Genomic DNA, 16,034 nt, shown 5'->3' on the forward strand with positions numbered 1-16,034 from the left:
GTCTTAGCGCCATCTCATGGACAGAAATGACAACAGTTCAGTCACAGAACACAAGGGAGGAAAATCATCCTTTATTTGACTCCATTGTAGATGAATACAAAGCATGAGAAAGGATATGGAGCTCCCAGTTCAGCTACAACCAGGAGAGAGGAGTTAAACTGAGCTAAACTTGTTGAGTAAAACGTGTTGGATGATAAAAGGTTTCCCTTCCTGTGTGTCAGAGCTTGGTGAACGTGATCCTCGGAGGAGTCTCTGGCTGCAGGATGAGGGTGAGGTTGGTTTTGATGTCCTCTGAGGACGGCACGCTGAGATGGAAGTTGAGCAGGATCTGAACAGAGAGAGGAGGATGAAGGCAGGACCAGGGAGAGGAAAGACGAGAGGCAGAGCAGACTTTAGAGGGATTAAGCTTAGTGCTTCAGATTTTTTTCTTAATTCATTTCATTTTATACTGCTTCATTTTTTTCATTTACTTTAAATTATAAATGATTTTAGCAGGTAAAACAGCAAGTCTGCCACAAGAAAAACTGCACTGTGTTTAGTCTTGAATATCTCTAGCTAAAAATCTTTCTATCACACCTGTTGCTATAGGTGAAGCTTTAGTTTGACTATTCCTAATGCAGAGATGACTGAACAAACCCTAAAGACAAAAACAACAACAAAGAACAGGTTTGTATTTCACTTTTTTTCTAAGCTATCTGTGAATAACCAAGGTTTAAAGGTGGACATTTTAATAAAATATTGCAGAGGACTTTAGGGTAGGTGCCACAGGCAAATGTTTTTCAATAGGTGAAGTTCACCTATTGAATATGCAATTCAATAGGTGAGAGTCCAATGAAACTTTCTCCTGCCACATATCAATCTGTTCCTAGTCAAAGTACTTAACTCCAAGTTCCCCACTGATTAGTGTATGCCACAAATTAAAGGTGAAATATTATGCTTCCTTGAACAGGTCAAGATAGATCCATGAATTATACAAAACATGTTTATTTAATTTCTTTAACAAAATTATTCTTAGATAACGAGATTTCTGTCTGATCAGTTTTGTCTATTTTGAGCTCCTTTCACAATGAAAGGATGTTTTAGATGTTTTCAATGTTTTAGGGCCTCTTGTCACTTTAAATCCATGTAAGCTGCTGCTGGCCACGCCCCCCCACTCAACGTTTACACTCGCACATGAAAATGGCTGCAAACAGATTCGTAATTATGTACCAATCAGACATCTTTGAACACCAGAAGTAGAGCACCCTGCACAAACAACAAGAAATCAGCAAGTAGTTTCTAAGTCAACAGCAAAACACGGTAACACTTTATTTGAAGGGGTGAGCGTAAGACTGACATGACTGTCAGAAACATGACATAACAGTCATGAACAGGAAGGAATCTTTATGAATGTTTACAACTGTTGTCATGAAGTGTCATTCAGTAAATAGACACTATTGGTGCAAAGTTGCACTAAAAGTCCATTAAAAGTGTAAACTTTGCACTACTCGTCTTTTCCAGCAGCCATTGTGCAGCACATACAGCTGTAAAACCAGCTGACTAAAGGTGCTGGAGCTTGGGTTGCTAGGTAACGGGGCTGGGTTCTGCTGCGGTAGCTAGGTAACTGCACAGAGTGACTTAGCAGTTGGGAGGTTTTTGAAACAGGTAATTTTCCAGACATCAAAAAACATTAAGTTGCTGCCAACAAAACAGCTGGGTGTTTTTTTTATATGCTTGGGCTATTGAGAAATACCTGAGACTCAACTTTACATTCAGGATTTTTGTCAGCATATTCCTTGATTTTTCTGTGTCTCTGGTAGTTTTACTTAACATTACTCAGCATACAATGGTTAAGATAGTACTATCTTCTGTCTCCCCTGCCCCCTCTTTGCTTTTCACTCCCTTCCTCATCCTTGTTCTCTGTCTACTGTGACTCACATGCATGAGCAAGAGTTGCATCTCGTTCTCAGCAATCCTCCTCCCGACGCACTGCCTCGCCCCAAACCCAAAGGCCAGAGAGCGAAACCCCTGTCCCTCTCCTCTCCGCCCGTCCTCCTTGCTGCTGCGGCCCCAGCGGCCTGGATCAAACCGCAGCGGATCCTCGAACACCTGGGAGCTCCTTCCCATCGGATATAGGCAGGCCTGGACCATCGTCTGCAGATGGGATATCAAACTCGTAACCATCACGCTTTAGGGCATGTTGGGTAAGCATGGAAAGTGGGCAACACTTACCCCTGCAGGTATGTGGTAGTTCTGGAGAACAATATCTCTGACAGGATATCTCTGCACTGTGATCCCCACCGGGTACAACCTGACACAAACCAATAAGCACTGATATTTCCAGCAATTTAAATCTTTTTTCATCCATCCATACATCCATTTTCTGTTCACCCTTGTCCCTAATGGGGTCGGGAGGGTTGCTGGTGCCCATCTCCAGCTACGTTCCGGGCGAGAGGCGGGGTACACCCTGGACAGGTCGCCAGTCTGTCGCAGGGCAACACAGAGACATACAGGACAAACAACCATGCACACACACACTCACACACACAACCTCAGGTGTCCCTTTAATGAAAGCACATACTCCAGGAAGCTGTTCCCAATCTCTGATTGCTTTTCCTGCTCTATTGGTCCAAAGGAACAAATTATCCATTACTGGAGGTTATTCCTGTTTCAAAGTCACAGCTGCTGCTGGTGTTTTTGTTTTAGATTTAAAGATAATTACTGAAAGTCGCTGCTTCGAATCAAAATATTTCAAATGAAATCATTTTAAAAAACGACATAGTTTAGTTGCGTAATGTATAAGACAAAAATAGATTTTTTTGGTTGTATTGTGTTGCAGATGAAGTTTACCACTTTATTAAAAACAAAATTAAACACTATATAATTTCTTTGTTTTAATGTTCACTATCCTAAAGTTTCTCCTCCAAATAGTCTTACAAAAAACGCATCTGAGAGCAAAACCTGAATTAAATCCTTTCCTATTAAAGGTGGAAAGGTGATACCAAAAAAAAATTAGGAACCATAAATCTCTAACAAAACACATCAATAAGATTTACTTCATCATAAAAAAAATCCTCTGAAAAATATTCATAAGGCAACAAAAAAATCCCAAAGTTGAAACAGCTGCTTGACATGACAACTGAAAGGCAACTAAACAACTTTTATTCACCAAACTATCTGGTTTTATTCAAGTATTTTCTTGCTTTAAAATACTTTTCTTTGCATCAGGAGAGAAAAAAAACTAGATTGGAAAATAGAGTTGGATGTCAACAAACCAAACAACATGATGGGTGGATTTTAACTTAATGGTTTTAATGTGTAGCAAAAAAAATAGTAATATGATGGATATTAAACAAATTAACTAAAATAAATTTGAAATTTCTGATTTCATTTTGCTTCATATGACTTTTAAGATTGCGTAATATCCTTTTTGTTTCACTAATTAATGTAAAATCAGATTCTTTATTAATCCACTTGATAGAGGACTCCACAGGTTAATTTAGTATCCCTCCATATACACCGTAAATCTTTGATAATTCAGATTTCTTTGTTCTTTTTGTGCATAGTTTTGATGTGCTTTTCTTTCCACTGTCTTAACTCTGGTAACTGCTGAGTCATTTGCATGGTGAGACTTTTTGCCTGGTTTCAGAAATGGAAATTGTAAAACGATTCCATATCTTTTTGCTCTATTGATCTGAAAATGATTATCCATTCATCCCAATGTCTGTTGTTGAAGTAGAATCCAACAAAAGCACCAGAACAGATTTAAGTGCTGGATCAGAGTACCTGAGAACCTCTTTGATTGTGGCTTTCAGCAGTGGCGCCCCCTGCAGGGCTTTCTGAGGATCACCGCCGGCCTGTGAATACGACGTCCTCACCTGCTGCCTGACCCTCTCCTGCACCTCAGGGTTGCGTCCCAGCTCAAACAGAGCGAACTGCAGAGGAACGGCCGTCTGCAGAGAGGATCAAATGAGACGTGACATGGACTCTGGCCATGAACGATTATCACATGGACAAGAAAACACACACACACACATACGCCCACACACCGTGTCCACTCCTCCAGCCATCAGCTCAGTGATGTTGGCTTTGATGAGGTCTAAAGATAGCTGCCCTTTCTCCATGAGTTGCCCCAGAACGCCAGTGTACTGGCCCCCAGTTGCCCCAGTCGCAGAGCGGCGAGCCTGGGAGGATGAGAGCCGCTGATAAGCCCTCTGGATCCTGGCCTGAGCTTGAAGAAGCAGAATAACTGAGTTAGGGGAAAAGCTGCAGCCGACTAAAGATGTTATTCTAAACCACGCGTGTCTAAAGTGCAGCCTGGGTGCCATTTGCGGCCCTCTGAGGGGTTCTGGGTGGCCCTTGGTTGCAATTTAACAATGACTTAAATTTGGTTTCCCAGGCAGTTGATGCAGATACTCATTTCAAAACAATCTTAGGGTGAAATTATCACTGATGCCAGACATTTCAAGGAAGATATAGACAATTTAATATGTTACAATGAAAATGCTTTTCTTTTGAATTTAATTAATTTTAATACTAACAGGGACTGCCATTTAATAAACTTGGTAAAATAAATCAAGAGTGAGCCACATCCTGTTTTTGTCGCTGAAAAATCTAGAAAAAGCAAATCAATCTGAAAAATTTAGAATATAGTTTATAGTTTTTTTTTTTTTTCTTCTTTTCAGGTCAACAATGTAGACACATCTTATGTTTTTAATCTAAAATTAGTTACAGATCAGCTGTCTACAAATATCTGACTTATTTGCCTATTTCACTAAGACACTGAGTTTAGAGACTTCTGTGGCCCTCATTCAAATTGACATTTTTGGCCCCCACGCCAAAACATTTGGACACCACTACCCTAAGCTAATCAGAGCTATGCTGCTTCCCACCATGACTGAAGATGTGGTCCCAGGCTGTGGCGTGTTGGGTCCACAGGGGAGCGCCGATGCGGAGCAGCAGGCGAGGGGGCAGGTACAGGAGTGGAGGGGTAGTTGTCAGCATTCGCTCTACTGCCCAGATGAACTTCTGAGACTCCAGAGAAGGAGAAGAGGAGAAGAGGCCGATGCGTTCCCCGTAGATCACATGGCAGCTGGCTGCAGAGGCGAGGAAAGAAGAGAAGGTGGGAGGATTAGACGGGCCATCAGTGCTTTTAATTCAGTGTTAAAACCTTCAGCAAATTATTTTCAGCTTGTGAACTTAAGATTCACAGCAACATGTAAAAGTCTTCAAATGTATTTATTGTAAAATAAATTCTAAAAAGTGTGGCAAGCATTTGTATTCTGTCCCTTTTACTCTGATACCCATAGATTAAATCCAGAGTGACATCCTATCTTCTGATGTCACATAATTTCTAAATTTAATTCAGTCGGGGAGAAATCTGTAGAGAAGTTAAAAGCAATAATAAAGCTTTGAACATCCCACAGATTAGTGTTCAATTCATCATCCAAATATAGAAAGAGTGAGACAGAAGAAGGTGCTCTGGTTAGATAAGACAAAACATTAATGTGTGTAGGAAAACTAAACAGGAAATCACCTGAACACACGATTTCTATGCTGAAATACAGTGGTGGCAGCATCATGCTGTAGGGATGGTTGTTTTCAGGAAGCGTGTCAAAGTTGATGGAGGAAAATACAAGTTAATCCGGAAAAAAATGACCAAAATCAGACAGATCAACGTAGATTCATCTGTTACAGTGGCCTAGTCAAAGTCCAAAGCTAAATCCAGCAGATAATTATTAGCTAGACATGAAAACTGCACTGAATACCAGAGATGGGCGGATCGATTCAAAATATCAGTAATATCGCTACCAAGTCAGTATCAATACTGAATCAATACTAGCATGCTAAGATCAATAGTTTCAGATCCCATGTTGATTATTATTGTTATTATTATTATTATTATTATTATTATTATTTTATTTATTATTTATTTCTCAACAAAAAGTTTTTTGTTTTGATTTCTTTCAAATGATAATTTTTTTGTACTTATTTATTTATTTAGGAAAAATGCACACAAATCATGTTAAAATATTATTTAATTTAGTAGATTTCTATGAACTTGTCTTAGATTTGACCAAAATAATTAAAAGGAAAAAGTCAGATATTTGACAATATATATCATACCTAAATATACAGGATCGTATCGATATTGGTATCGACAATACGGGCCTTGTATTTACTTGGTATTGGATCTATCACACACCTCTACTGAATACAAATGCATGTCCCACTTTTCAGATTTCTATTTGTGTAAATGTGATGTAACCTTCTCCAGTCCACTTCCCAGTTATGCTTCGCAAGAATCTCCAACAAACACCCTGAAGGTTGATGTTATGTGACAAAATGTGAAAAGGTTTTGCACAATGGTGATTATTTCGCCCTGTGTGTGTTAAATCCATCTGCATGTTTCTCTACTGTTTCATTTGTAAATCCGTCTCTGCAAAGCGAAGCAGAGTTGTTGTCTTGGAGAAGCTGCGGCTCGTTTCCTCACACATCCATCGACTGTCAGACGTGCTCGCGTTTCGTTATCCTCACATAAACCTCCTGGGCTGAGTTTCGCCGGAGCCGATTCCTCGTCTGGCTTTACACCTTCCTTGCACTGCGGTCCGTTTAGATCAGAGCCACATGACTATGTTATCATCTTCACACTGAGTCACACAGGAGGGGATTCACACTTGCAAATGTGGCAGCGGAGCAGACAGACGCAAGAAAGACTGCAGCTTTGATCATTTCTAATGTTTAAGGAACATGTTCTCCTTGACCTCCTGCTTCATCAATACGATACGCCTCGGGTCAGACTGAAGTTTGGCTCAAGTACAGTCTGTAAATACTTTCCCTTTAAAGCATGGAGCTAATATGATTGGTTCAGTGGAATTGTATTAAACATCTCCAAAGAGTGATATTTTTGTAAGTTGTGTAATTCCTCTGACGTCAGAAGTTGCTGCAGCATCCGCGTCAGCATTTGTGACTGGAATTGCTGATTTTTGCATTACAAAAAGACAAAATCTTACTAAATATTTTTAGTTTCTCTAGCAAATATCTCAGTACACTTGGAATAAAATAAAACTCACTAGCACGGAACTATTCAGCATGAAACATATGGATGAAAAAAGTAGCAGTGGAACAAGACATTTTCCCCATATTATAAGTTAAAATGTCTTATTCCACCAGCAGATTATTTCTCCTTTTTCATCAGTATTAAGGAATTATTTACTTAAAACAAACTATATCTTGCTGAAAAGGTACTTTTAAGTTAGTTTTGTCTTATTTTAAGAGTGCTAACATATTTGCACAAGAAACTAGAGTAAGTTTCTTGTGCAAAGTATTTGTGTCTTTTTTGCAGTGTGGGCTTTAATATACCGCCCTCCTTTACTTTTCAAACTATTATGACCTTTATGGGTGCTTCAGCTAATGAAAAAGCGTGGTGAAGACGCTCCCTGACCTTCCAGCGCAAAACGGAAAAGGTCAGGACTGGGATCGATGGTGAGGCTTCGCTTGCCCTCCTCTCCTCGCCCTTCCTTCTCCACCCTGGCCTGCAGCATGCCACAGAAGTCCTTCGACACCTCATCGAGGAGGGGGAGGAATCGTCTCACAGATGCGCTCAGCATCACCTCCTTGTTCAGCTGAAGGCGGTCGGACCTCCACTCCTCGCCATTCCTGGACAGAGAAGAGCAGCAGGGAAGCAGAGAAGTAAAGGACGTTTCCAGTGATAAAAGAAAGTAAAATCTTACTTTTATTTGTCTTCTGTAACCATAATAACCTCTTTTTTAAAACCCAGATCAACAGTAACAACACCATGTAGACTAGATACAATAAATCATTATAAGTTTAGTTCCACTTGATTTTGCTTGAGTGGAATTTGTAGCTGAAGATACAAAGTATTTGTACTTCTCAAACTTTTACTACATTTCAAAAGATTCAGTGTGTTTTATTGGGATTTAATGTGATAGATCAGATGTTGATGATATGGACTTAAAGTTTTATCATGTTATTTTTGGTGCTATTGTGATAAAAGTACCTTTGAGAACTATTTATTACTTCTTTTTTAAATAACTGTATAGCTGTTACTGCAATCGTAGAGCCACAAACACAAACACTGCTCTTGAAACATAACCAGTTGTTACAATGCTACTTTATAACACCAGTCACATAAAGAAGTGTGATTTGTATCACTAAACTGCTCACAATAATCGCATTTAATCATATTTCCATATTTATTGGTATTTATTGAGAAAAATCAATAAATGTTTTTTCATTGGTTCTTATTGAACTGCTTGTTCAATACTAAAACTAACAATCCTGACAATACAGACAATTTTGTTGTATTTTTAACATAATTAATTGAAATTTATTGTGACAACAATAAAAATCTAAATTCTTATTATGACACGATAAATAATAAACGATACGATAAATTCTTACCGCAGTAATGGACCAACACAAAGTAGTAACTTTTGACAAATAATTATCTGAAAAGTCTGACCAGCTTTTCTCTCTCTGCTAAAAAAAAAAAGCCTCCCATCATCATGATGCTGCCACCACCTTGTTGTTGATGACATTTCAAACTATAAATATTACATCTTATGGCTACTTTCCGTCAGTGGTTTTCTTCTAGTCACTCTTCAATACCAATACTGATACTTTTTATTAATTTTAGATGTATCATCAATCTTCTGGCCTTTAGGTGTTTTTGTGGTTTTTAATATGAATTATTTTGTTCAAACCTGGTGCAGAATTTAGATAAGTTTATAGGTATCTACGAAATGCATTAGTGATGATATATTGACATTATTTGTTTTCCAAAACAAAGTGCATAACAATGATCATGTGAGTAAAACAAAACAAAATGTTTTGAAACGTACAGCTGACAAACTATAATACAAAAATAAAATAAGAATTTTAATAGGGAATCTGAAACTAAAGTATTGAGCTTATCACACTAGTATTGATCTGATACTGACACTGACTTGATATTGATATTATCAATATTTTCGATCAGTCTGCTCACCTTTTAACCAGTTTAGATTGACCATTATGTGCTGGTGTGGCTGGATCTGTCTGCTGCGTTCTTTGTTAAGGCTAAATATAAATATAGGAGCACTTTTCATCTTTTTATTTAAAAAAATGAAAAGGATGCATCATTTTCATCCACTTCACTATTCTCAACCATTGTTTGTTGATCTATTGTGGAAAATCCCAACAAAATACTTTGAAGCATGTTTTCGTAAAGTTAGAAGATGTGAAAATGTTAAAAGAGGCATGATAATAACCTGAATCTCACTAAATAAAGCATGTGAATAAAGATTGGCTGCCATTAGAAGGATTATGTGCGTAATCATGGAAGTGGTTCAAATCACAACACTAATGTTTTTCTCCAGCATTTCCAGATGCAAGAAAAACAATAAACTTTGTAAACTGTGGCCTCTCTCTCAGATTGAAGAGAAGAAGTTGCCTGGTCAGGCGTTCGGAGATGAGATGATGCACCTTTACCAGGTTTTCCGCTTGAATTAATTACATAGTTTTCAGTCCTATAAGAAATTCATATTAGTCTGGCATTCAAGGGCTTTTGTGTTGAGAAAACACAATGAAAACATTTTTTTTTTTTTTTTTATCTTTTCATTAAGGTTTTCTCTCAGACTATCTTCTTTCTAAGAAAGAAAGAAGATTTTATATCCAGCTGGAGATCTAAATTACATATTTTCTGAGAAGTTTCTATCGTAACATTTTAATGTATTGATGACATAACTTTTATTTTCAGCAATAGAAAACAAAGTAGATTTTTTTTACTTTTTTTGCTGGCTTGACTGTGAGAACTGTTTTTATTTTTTATTGTTATAAATAAGAACCTCTTGTAAAGCCCTTTGATTCTAAGATGTCCATAAAATAAATAAAGTCTGGTAGTTTTATGTTGTGTAACTATCAAATATTTTGACTATAACCGTAAATACGAAACATTGCATGGTCTGAACTCAAATACGAAATGCAAAGCTTTCAGGGATAAAAACATATTTGAAGTTGACACGTTTTATGTTTTGATTTTGCACTTCTTTTTTTCACTCAATTTTCACACATCCTGGCATTTCGAGCATGTTACCATCCAAACGCTCTCTGAGTGGGAAAAAGGACCGGAAGGTAAAGCATACTGCGCATCAATTCATCCAACTTGGCTCACATTTTATGCAAACATAAACTGCCATGAGTTAAAATTTATCACCAGATTGCACTGCAATGAGTCTAAAAAGTCTCTGCAGACAGAAAGGAAGTGAGTATTTTCTCAACAGGAGTCATTAAAGCGCAGATGGGGTACTGACTTGAGGAAGACTCCCTTGTTGTGGTTACGTATCTCTCGGTGTGTGGCCCACGGCTGCAGGGTCATGCGTCGAGGGTGCAGCCCCTCTGACTGAAACAGCTCGCTTATGTCAGACGGTAACAAGATGTTCACGCTGCTAAGAGTGCCCACCTTCTCCCTTTCAAAAGACAGAAGAGCTGGTGTAAGAACAAAGGCACAACGTTGTGGGCGGTTCTAGACCAGAGCTATCAGGGGGTCAGGGCCCCAGTAGAAGTGATGAATGATGAAATCTGCTGGCACAGAAACTGTAACCAATTGGTCATTTAGAGAAACTTCATTTCATATTTTCACAGTTTTACAGTTTTAGGTGTTTGATGTTTAGAATATTCATTATCAGGGCTTTAAACCCAATTACTCCATAATTAATAACACACATCATAGAAAAGAAATCATTAAGATATGTGACAGATTTAATATACATATCAATAAAATAATTAGCTATAGCTATAACTAACTTTTCTCAGCTTTTTTCTCTGTCAAATTCTTTCATTGCTCTGTTCCACTTTTAGCTTCAGCCATTTTGAGACAATGATTTTCTTCTGCTAGATCAGGAGTCTGCAACCTGCAGCTCCAGAACTACAACTGGCTCTTTGGCTCACTTCATATGTTCAGCGATGTTTTGTTTTGTTCAATCTTTTGGAGATTGAACTGGCCGCTTGTTGGTCCCCCTGGTGAATTTGGTCTAGAACCGCCACTGAACCACATACAGCACAAACAAAACATCTCTCTGTACCTGTAAATGGGTCCGAGGACATTGAAGGTCCGCTCCATGTGCTTGTGAAGCTGCTGGAAACGATTTTCTCTCCAGAACTTCAGCAGGTTGATCCAACCATTCCTCCCAGTATGAGGGATCTCCTCAAAGCCTCTCACCCGTCCATCCACGCCGCCTCTTCTGACCGCTTTCAGAGCTCCTTTGCCTCCTTCCAGGTTAGCATGCACCACAGTCCCTGCTGCAGTCATACAAAAACCCTTTTGAGGTAGAACACCTAAAAACCTGGACCCAGATGTTCCCTGTACTCTCCTCATGGTCCAACCACGATGTGTCGGTCACTCTCATCTAAAGTTGTCAGGAGTGGTTACGTTCCTGCTCTACTTCCAGCCTCACAAGGCCTTGGATGTGTATTTTTATTGCTCTAACGAACCGATAGGAGGTGGTGATTTATTAATATGAGCATCAGAGTTCAAGAGAAAGACAACAGAGCCAGAATGTTCACACAAAACAGAGAAACACCAGCTGGACAACAAAAATGTCTTCAATAAAATTTTCCACGACAGTAAATTCTTGTTACAAGGTTATTTTATTCGCTTTCTGTTTGGTATAAAAACCTTCAACAAGCCTAGTTGCTTACTAAAATTAGCTTAACAGCAAAAAAAAAAAAAAAGATAAGAGCTTAAACTTTGGCTCATAAACAGTACACACATACAGAGTCCTGATAAAGTATTCAGCCACATATAAACTTTTTTCCCTTTTCTGTCACACTTACATGTTTCAGATCAAACTAATTGTAATATCAAAGATAACCAGAGTAAATCCAAAAATCTTTTCTTTTAAAGGTTTTATTGGCTCTAGTGGCCTTTATTTGATAGTTAAATGACAAGAAAGTGGGTAATGAGAGACGGGGGAAGACATGCGGCAAAGGTCACCAGGCCGGGAATCGAACCTGCGACAGCAGCGTCAAGTACTAAGGCCTCCTTATGTGGGTTGTGCTTAACCTCTGCACCACCACAGCACATCCCCCAAAAATCTTTTAATGACTGATGACTACAGGACCTAAAGAAAATAAAAAATTATCAGGCCCCAATCTAAAGAAATTCTCAGCCTGGAAAGGGTTAAAAAGTTATCTGCAAATAAAGAAAACATGGAACAGCGCTAAACCTTCCCAGGAATGACCAGCTGACCAAAATTACTCCAAGAAACCATCAACAAATGACCAAGAACACAATCTAAAGCACTGCAGAGCTTACTGACTGATTTCATGTTATTATTCCTCATTTACCAAGAAAATGGCATCCAAAAATTAACTCATATTTTCCAAAAACATCTTGAAGATCAAGATCTACAGAAAAAGTGAACCGAGAAAAAAAACAAGTGTAGAAGTTTCCAAAAGACGTGCGTCTCTTTAAATCTGGTAAAACTAACAAAGCAGGAGAAAATGCTTGAAGGAGAACATCCAGCCACCAGCTCATGACCTTTGACTAGGACCATGACCCAAAGCACACCAGTAGGTTCACCTCTGAATGTCTCAACAAATACAGTTTTGGCTTGGCAGATAAAGAGTCTGTGTGACCAGAAATTGCGACAGAATAAAACAATTTTCCAAAGAAAAGTGGGTCAAAATGTCTCCGTCGTGATGGAAAAGACTTGTCAAGAGTGGTTGTTTCACAAACGGTCAGGTCAGTGTGGACTTTAAAAATGTGCTTTATAAATACTCTGGTTTTCTTTTTCCTAATATTTAAATTTTTTCTGATGATTTCAAACATTTAAGCTTGACAAAATGGCAAAAAAAAAATCTGACAGGTGTAAGTACGTTTTACAGCACTTTACATATTTACAGTAAGTCAATGAAAAAAAAAAGATGAAACAACATAAAGTTGAAAAAACATTTTACATTTTATACAATTATATCCCTGAGGTTCCTTACTTGTGTATAGATCACCAATTGGATCTATAATGTTTACTGAGCAGCATCATTAGCCAGGCTGCTGCCTACCTTTCCTACTGAGTAATTAGACTAATAAAACAATAACAACATATTGTTTATAATAATAAAATAACATCTGTTATCAAATAGCTGCTTGTTTCTGTTTATGTGCTAGCTAGCACCAGTAGTAGAGCGCAGCTAACCCTTACAGGAAGCTAGAAAAGTTGCAGTGGTTAAAACATCCCAAAGCCACAGGTCAAGGTAATCGCGATGAACTTGTTATTCATGATGCATCAAACAAGATTCCACTATATTGAGTACAAAACATTATGTGGTGGTCATGTGAAATATACATTGTATAAAATACATAAGCAATATATACAGATTTTGAATCAGCATTATTTGTTTCGTACTGTAGCAGAGTTTAAAGTTTAAACAGAAAAGAAAGATTTATCCATGCGCACCATTCATAACGCTCCAACTAGGAGAATATTCAAGGCCACAAAGTTTCCATCCATTTTAAAAGCAGCAGCTAAAAGGATTCATGCAAAATCCACTGACAATGAAAAGACTTTTAAACGGGTCTTTTAGCTCTGACATGTTAATGTTTACTGAGCATTAACTCAGTAAACATGTTACATGTTAATGTCAGAGCTAAAAGACCCTTAGCGATTCAAGTAAAACTGTCCCATCTTCCAAATAGTACATACATTAGAAATTGAAGCCTTATACTGTAACTTTTCTGTTGTAGTGTTTTATTTCTATTTATTAATAATAATAATATTAGTAATTATTATCAATGTTATAGTATATAAAATAATTATTATTATATGTTATGTTAAATTATGATAGATAGATAGAGAGATAGAGAGATAGATAGAAGCAATCCCTAAAGTAAATGTTTCCATTATTTCCATTTATTTGCAGTTTTGGTATTAAAGTTATTCTGCTACTGAATATTCTTTTATTGAATTGTGTTTAATATGTATATTTTCTAACCAACACAGTCACATTCGGTCATTTTGTCAGCAGCTGAGATTAAATTACGCCTCTAATTTCATTAAAAAAAATCATAATTTACACCATCACACACTCCACCTTTTTCTGTTAATCTACACAACGCTGATTACATGACCCTACAAGAGTCTCCGTGAGTTGGCGTTGACGTCCTGCTGGGTTTCCCTCCAGTAAACACCGCCCCGCTGATGCCGAGGCCTTGGAAGGCGCTAAGCAGGTTGAAGCTGTCGTCCTTGGTTCTGGTTTCAGGATGAATCATCTTCGACAGCTCAGGGGGGAGCGATACTTTGCCGCCAACAGACCTCAGGTGGTTTGTGTCCTCAGGGCTCTGAATCGTGTTGGCAAAACAAAACAGGAAAAAGGGCTGAAGGCCACAAAAAGGTGACAGAAACAAGAACTGAACTCTCAGTGTAATTTATGTAAATGCAGACAAATCATTTAATAAATAATATGTATTTTCAGTCTTAAATTGAGTCTGAGAGCGCATATTTTTTAAAACATTTAACTGAAGTGATCAAAGGTGGCTAAAAGCTTAATTAAGTACTAAATAGATGAAGATTCTCTTGGTTCTTCTAACACCAGTAGCTAAGAAAGCAGTTAATTCTGTGACGGTAATCAGTCGATGGAGTCTTCAGGCTGATTCTCAGTTTCCACTCTTCCGTTCAAAGTCTATGTCATAAATATTAACACCAACGTCTCTTCGCATACTGTCAAAAAAACCACAAGAATCCTTCCTGTTTTTAGTGGAGCTGATTCCATATCCATCTGTATCTAGTCTAAAGTTAAAACGAATACCAGACGCTGAGGGATGCATCAGCTCTTTACTTTGATATTTGTTATTTTTTGTCAGATTTAACTAAAGGGATTGAGAAAAAATGTGGCTTTCTGAAAGCATTCTGTTACCAAATTTATTAAGCATCCAACAGAACATGTTCCATAACACCGCACATTGGTTTTAATCTACACAAAAGGGCCACCTCTAACCTAAGACAGAGTTTGCAGCTGAATTACGATGAGTTATGTGTCTTGTTTTCCTCACACACACCTGTGAGAGTCGATATTTTCTCCTGAAGTGAGCTCTCATAGCTGCCCTCTGTGCGTTCTTCTGAGTGTTCATGGCCTCCCGCAGCTTCCTGTACAAACAGGAAACACAGCTGAAATATTTCAGACACAGTTCAGCTAAGGCATCACTTCAGTCGCTGCATAGGGGACATGAGTTAAAATGACATGATGTAAACAGAGCTAGTCGAACAATACATGTCTGAATATTTAATCAATGTTATTGTTGGGTTTTTCTATCTTTTCTACGTTTTTCTTTTTACTATTTGTAAACCAAAGTTTCTGAATCTGTCTAAAAAAGTTAATAGTTTAATTTGATTGCTGCATGGATATGCTCACTGTCGTTTACAGCAGAGTATAGCAAAAAAAAAAAAAAGTTTAAATTTTCTGGATTTCTGCTTAGGTTGCTAGGTAACGGTGCAGTGCCCGTTGATTGTGACTTAATAATCAGGAGGTTTTTGAAACTGTTTATTTTCCAGACACCACAAACATGAACTCGTTTTCAAAAAACTGCTGGGTGTTTTTTTTTTTTTTGAGAGTTCGGACTATTTTTAGAAGAACTTTAGACCCAAATGGAAGTGTAAAAATGTGAAAGATATGAATGTCTTTGTCATTTGGTCTTCATGTTGCTTTTTGTTCTCTAAGAAACCTCCGAGATCTTCACAGCTGGATTTAAACTGAGATTAAATTACACACAGATGGATTAAATTTACTAATTGAGCGACTTTTGAATGGATCGAGATGTAAATAAAATGACAATTTTCTTATTTTTTTAGTTAAAAAAATCTTTACACTTATGTATAACCCCAATTTCAGTGAATTGGTCCCAACTTTTTAGAATGTGTTGCTGGCAACAAAATCCAAATAAGTTAAGATTTGCAAAAAACAAAGATTTCCGTTTGAACATTAAACATCTTTTCTTAGGTTGAAAAGGATTTGCAAATCATTGTATTCTGTTTTCATTTATCTTTTACACAACGTCCCAA

The 16,034-nt window shown here is 37.7% G+C and overlaps 1 protein-coding gene and 1 long non-coding RNA gene across 2 annotated transcripts; both read right to left on the reverse strand.

Moving 5' to 3' along the window:
* Positions 1-49: 49 nt before the first annotated feature.
* cyp11c1 (cytochrome P450, family 11, subfamily C, polypeptide 1) lies at positions 50-11,436 on the reverse strand. The gene is made up of 9 exons (XM_028009160.1): positions 11,064-11,436; positions 10,293-10,448; positions 7,424-7,638; positions 4,872-5,075; positions 4,029-4,210; positions 3,766-3,932; positions 2,212-2,290; positions 1,918-2,133; positions 50-328 (listed from the first exon to the last, which is right to left on the reverse strand). Exons 1-9 carry the CDS (start codon positions 11,354-11,356, stop codon positions 218-220), a joined length of 1,623 nt encoding a protein of 540 aa, XP_027864961.1. The 5' UTR covers positions 11,357-11,436; the 3' UTR covers positions 50-217.
* Positions 11,437-13,873: 2,437 nt separating this feature from the next.
* On the reverse strand, positions 13,874-15,421 carry LOC114139308 (uncharacterized). The gene is made up of 3 exons (XR_003594421.1): positions 15,312-15,421; positions 15,035-15,122; positions 13,874-14,317 (listed from the first exon to the last, which is right to left on the reverse strand). It is a non-coding gene; the product is annotated as an uncharacterized LOC114139308 (long non-coding RNA).
* Positions 15,422-16,034: the final 613 nt, after the last annotated feature.

Source organism: Xiphophorus couchianus, chromosome 3 (genome assembly GCF_001444195.1).
Source record: "Xiphophorus couchianus chromosome 3, X_couchianus-1.0, whole genome shotgun sequence".
Lineage (NCBI taxonomy): Eukaryota > Metazoa > Chordata > Actinopteri > Cyprinodontiformes > Poeciliidae > Xiphophorus > Xiphophorus couchianus.

Coding starts and splice junctions, on each gene's coding strand:
- cyp11c1 (XM_028009160.1), bottom strand. CDS start 11,356: ATGAGGAGAGTACAGGGAACATCTGGGTCCAGGTTTTTAGGTGTTCTA. Junction 4,211..4,871: donor GGACCACATCTTCAGTCATG/GTGGGAAGCAGC, acceptor TGCTTCTTCAAG/CTCAGGCCAGGATCCAGAGG. Junction 329..1,917: donor TGCAACTCTTGCTCATGCAT/GTGAGTCACAGT, acceptor CTCTCTGTTCAG/ATCCTGCTCAACTTCCATCT.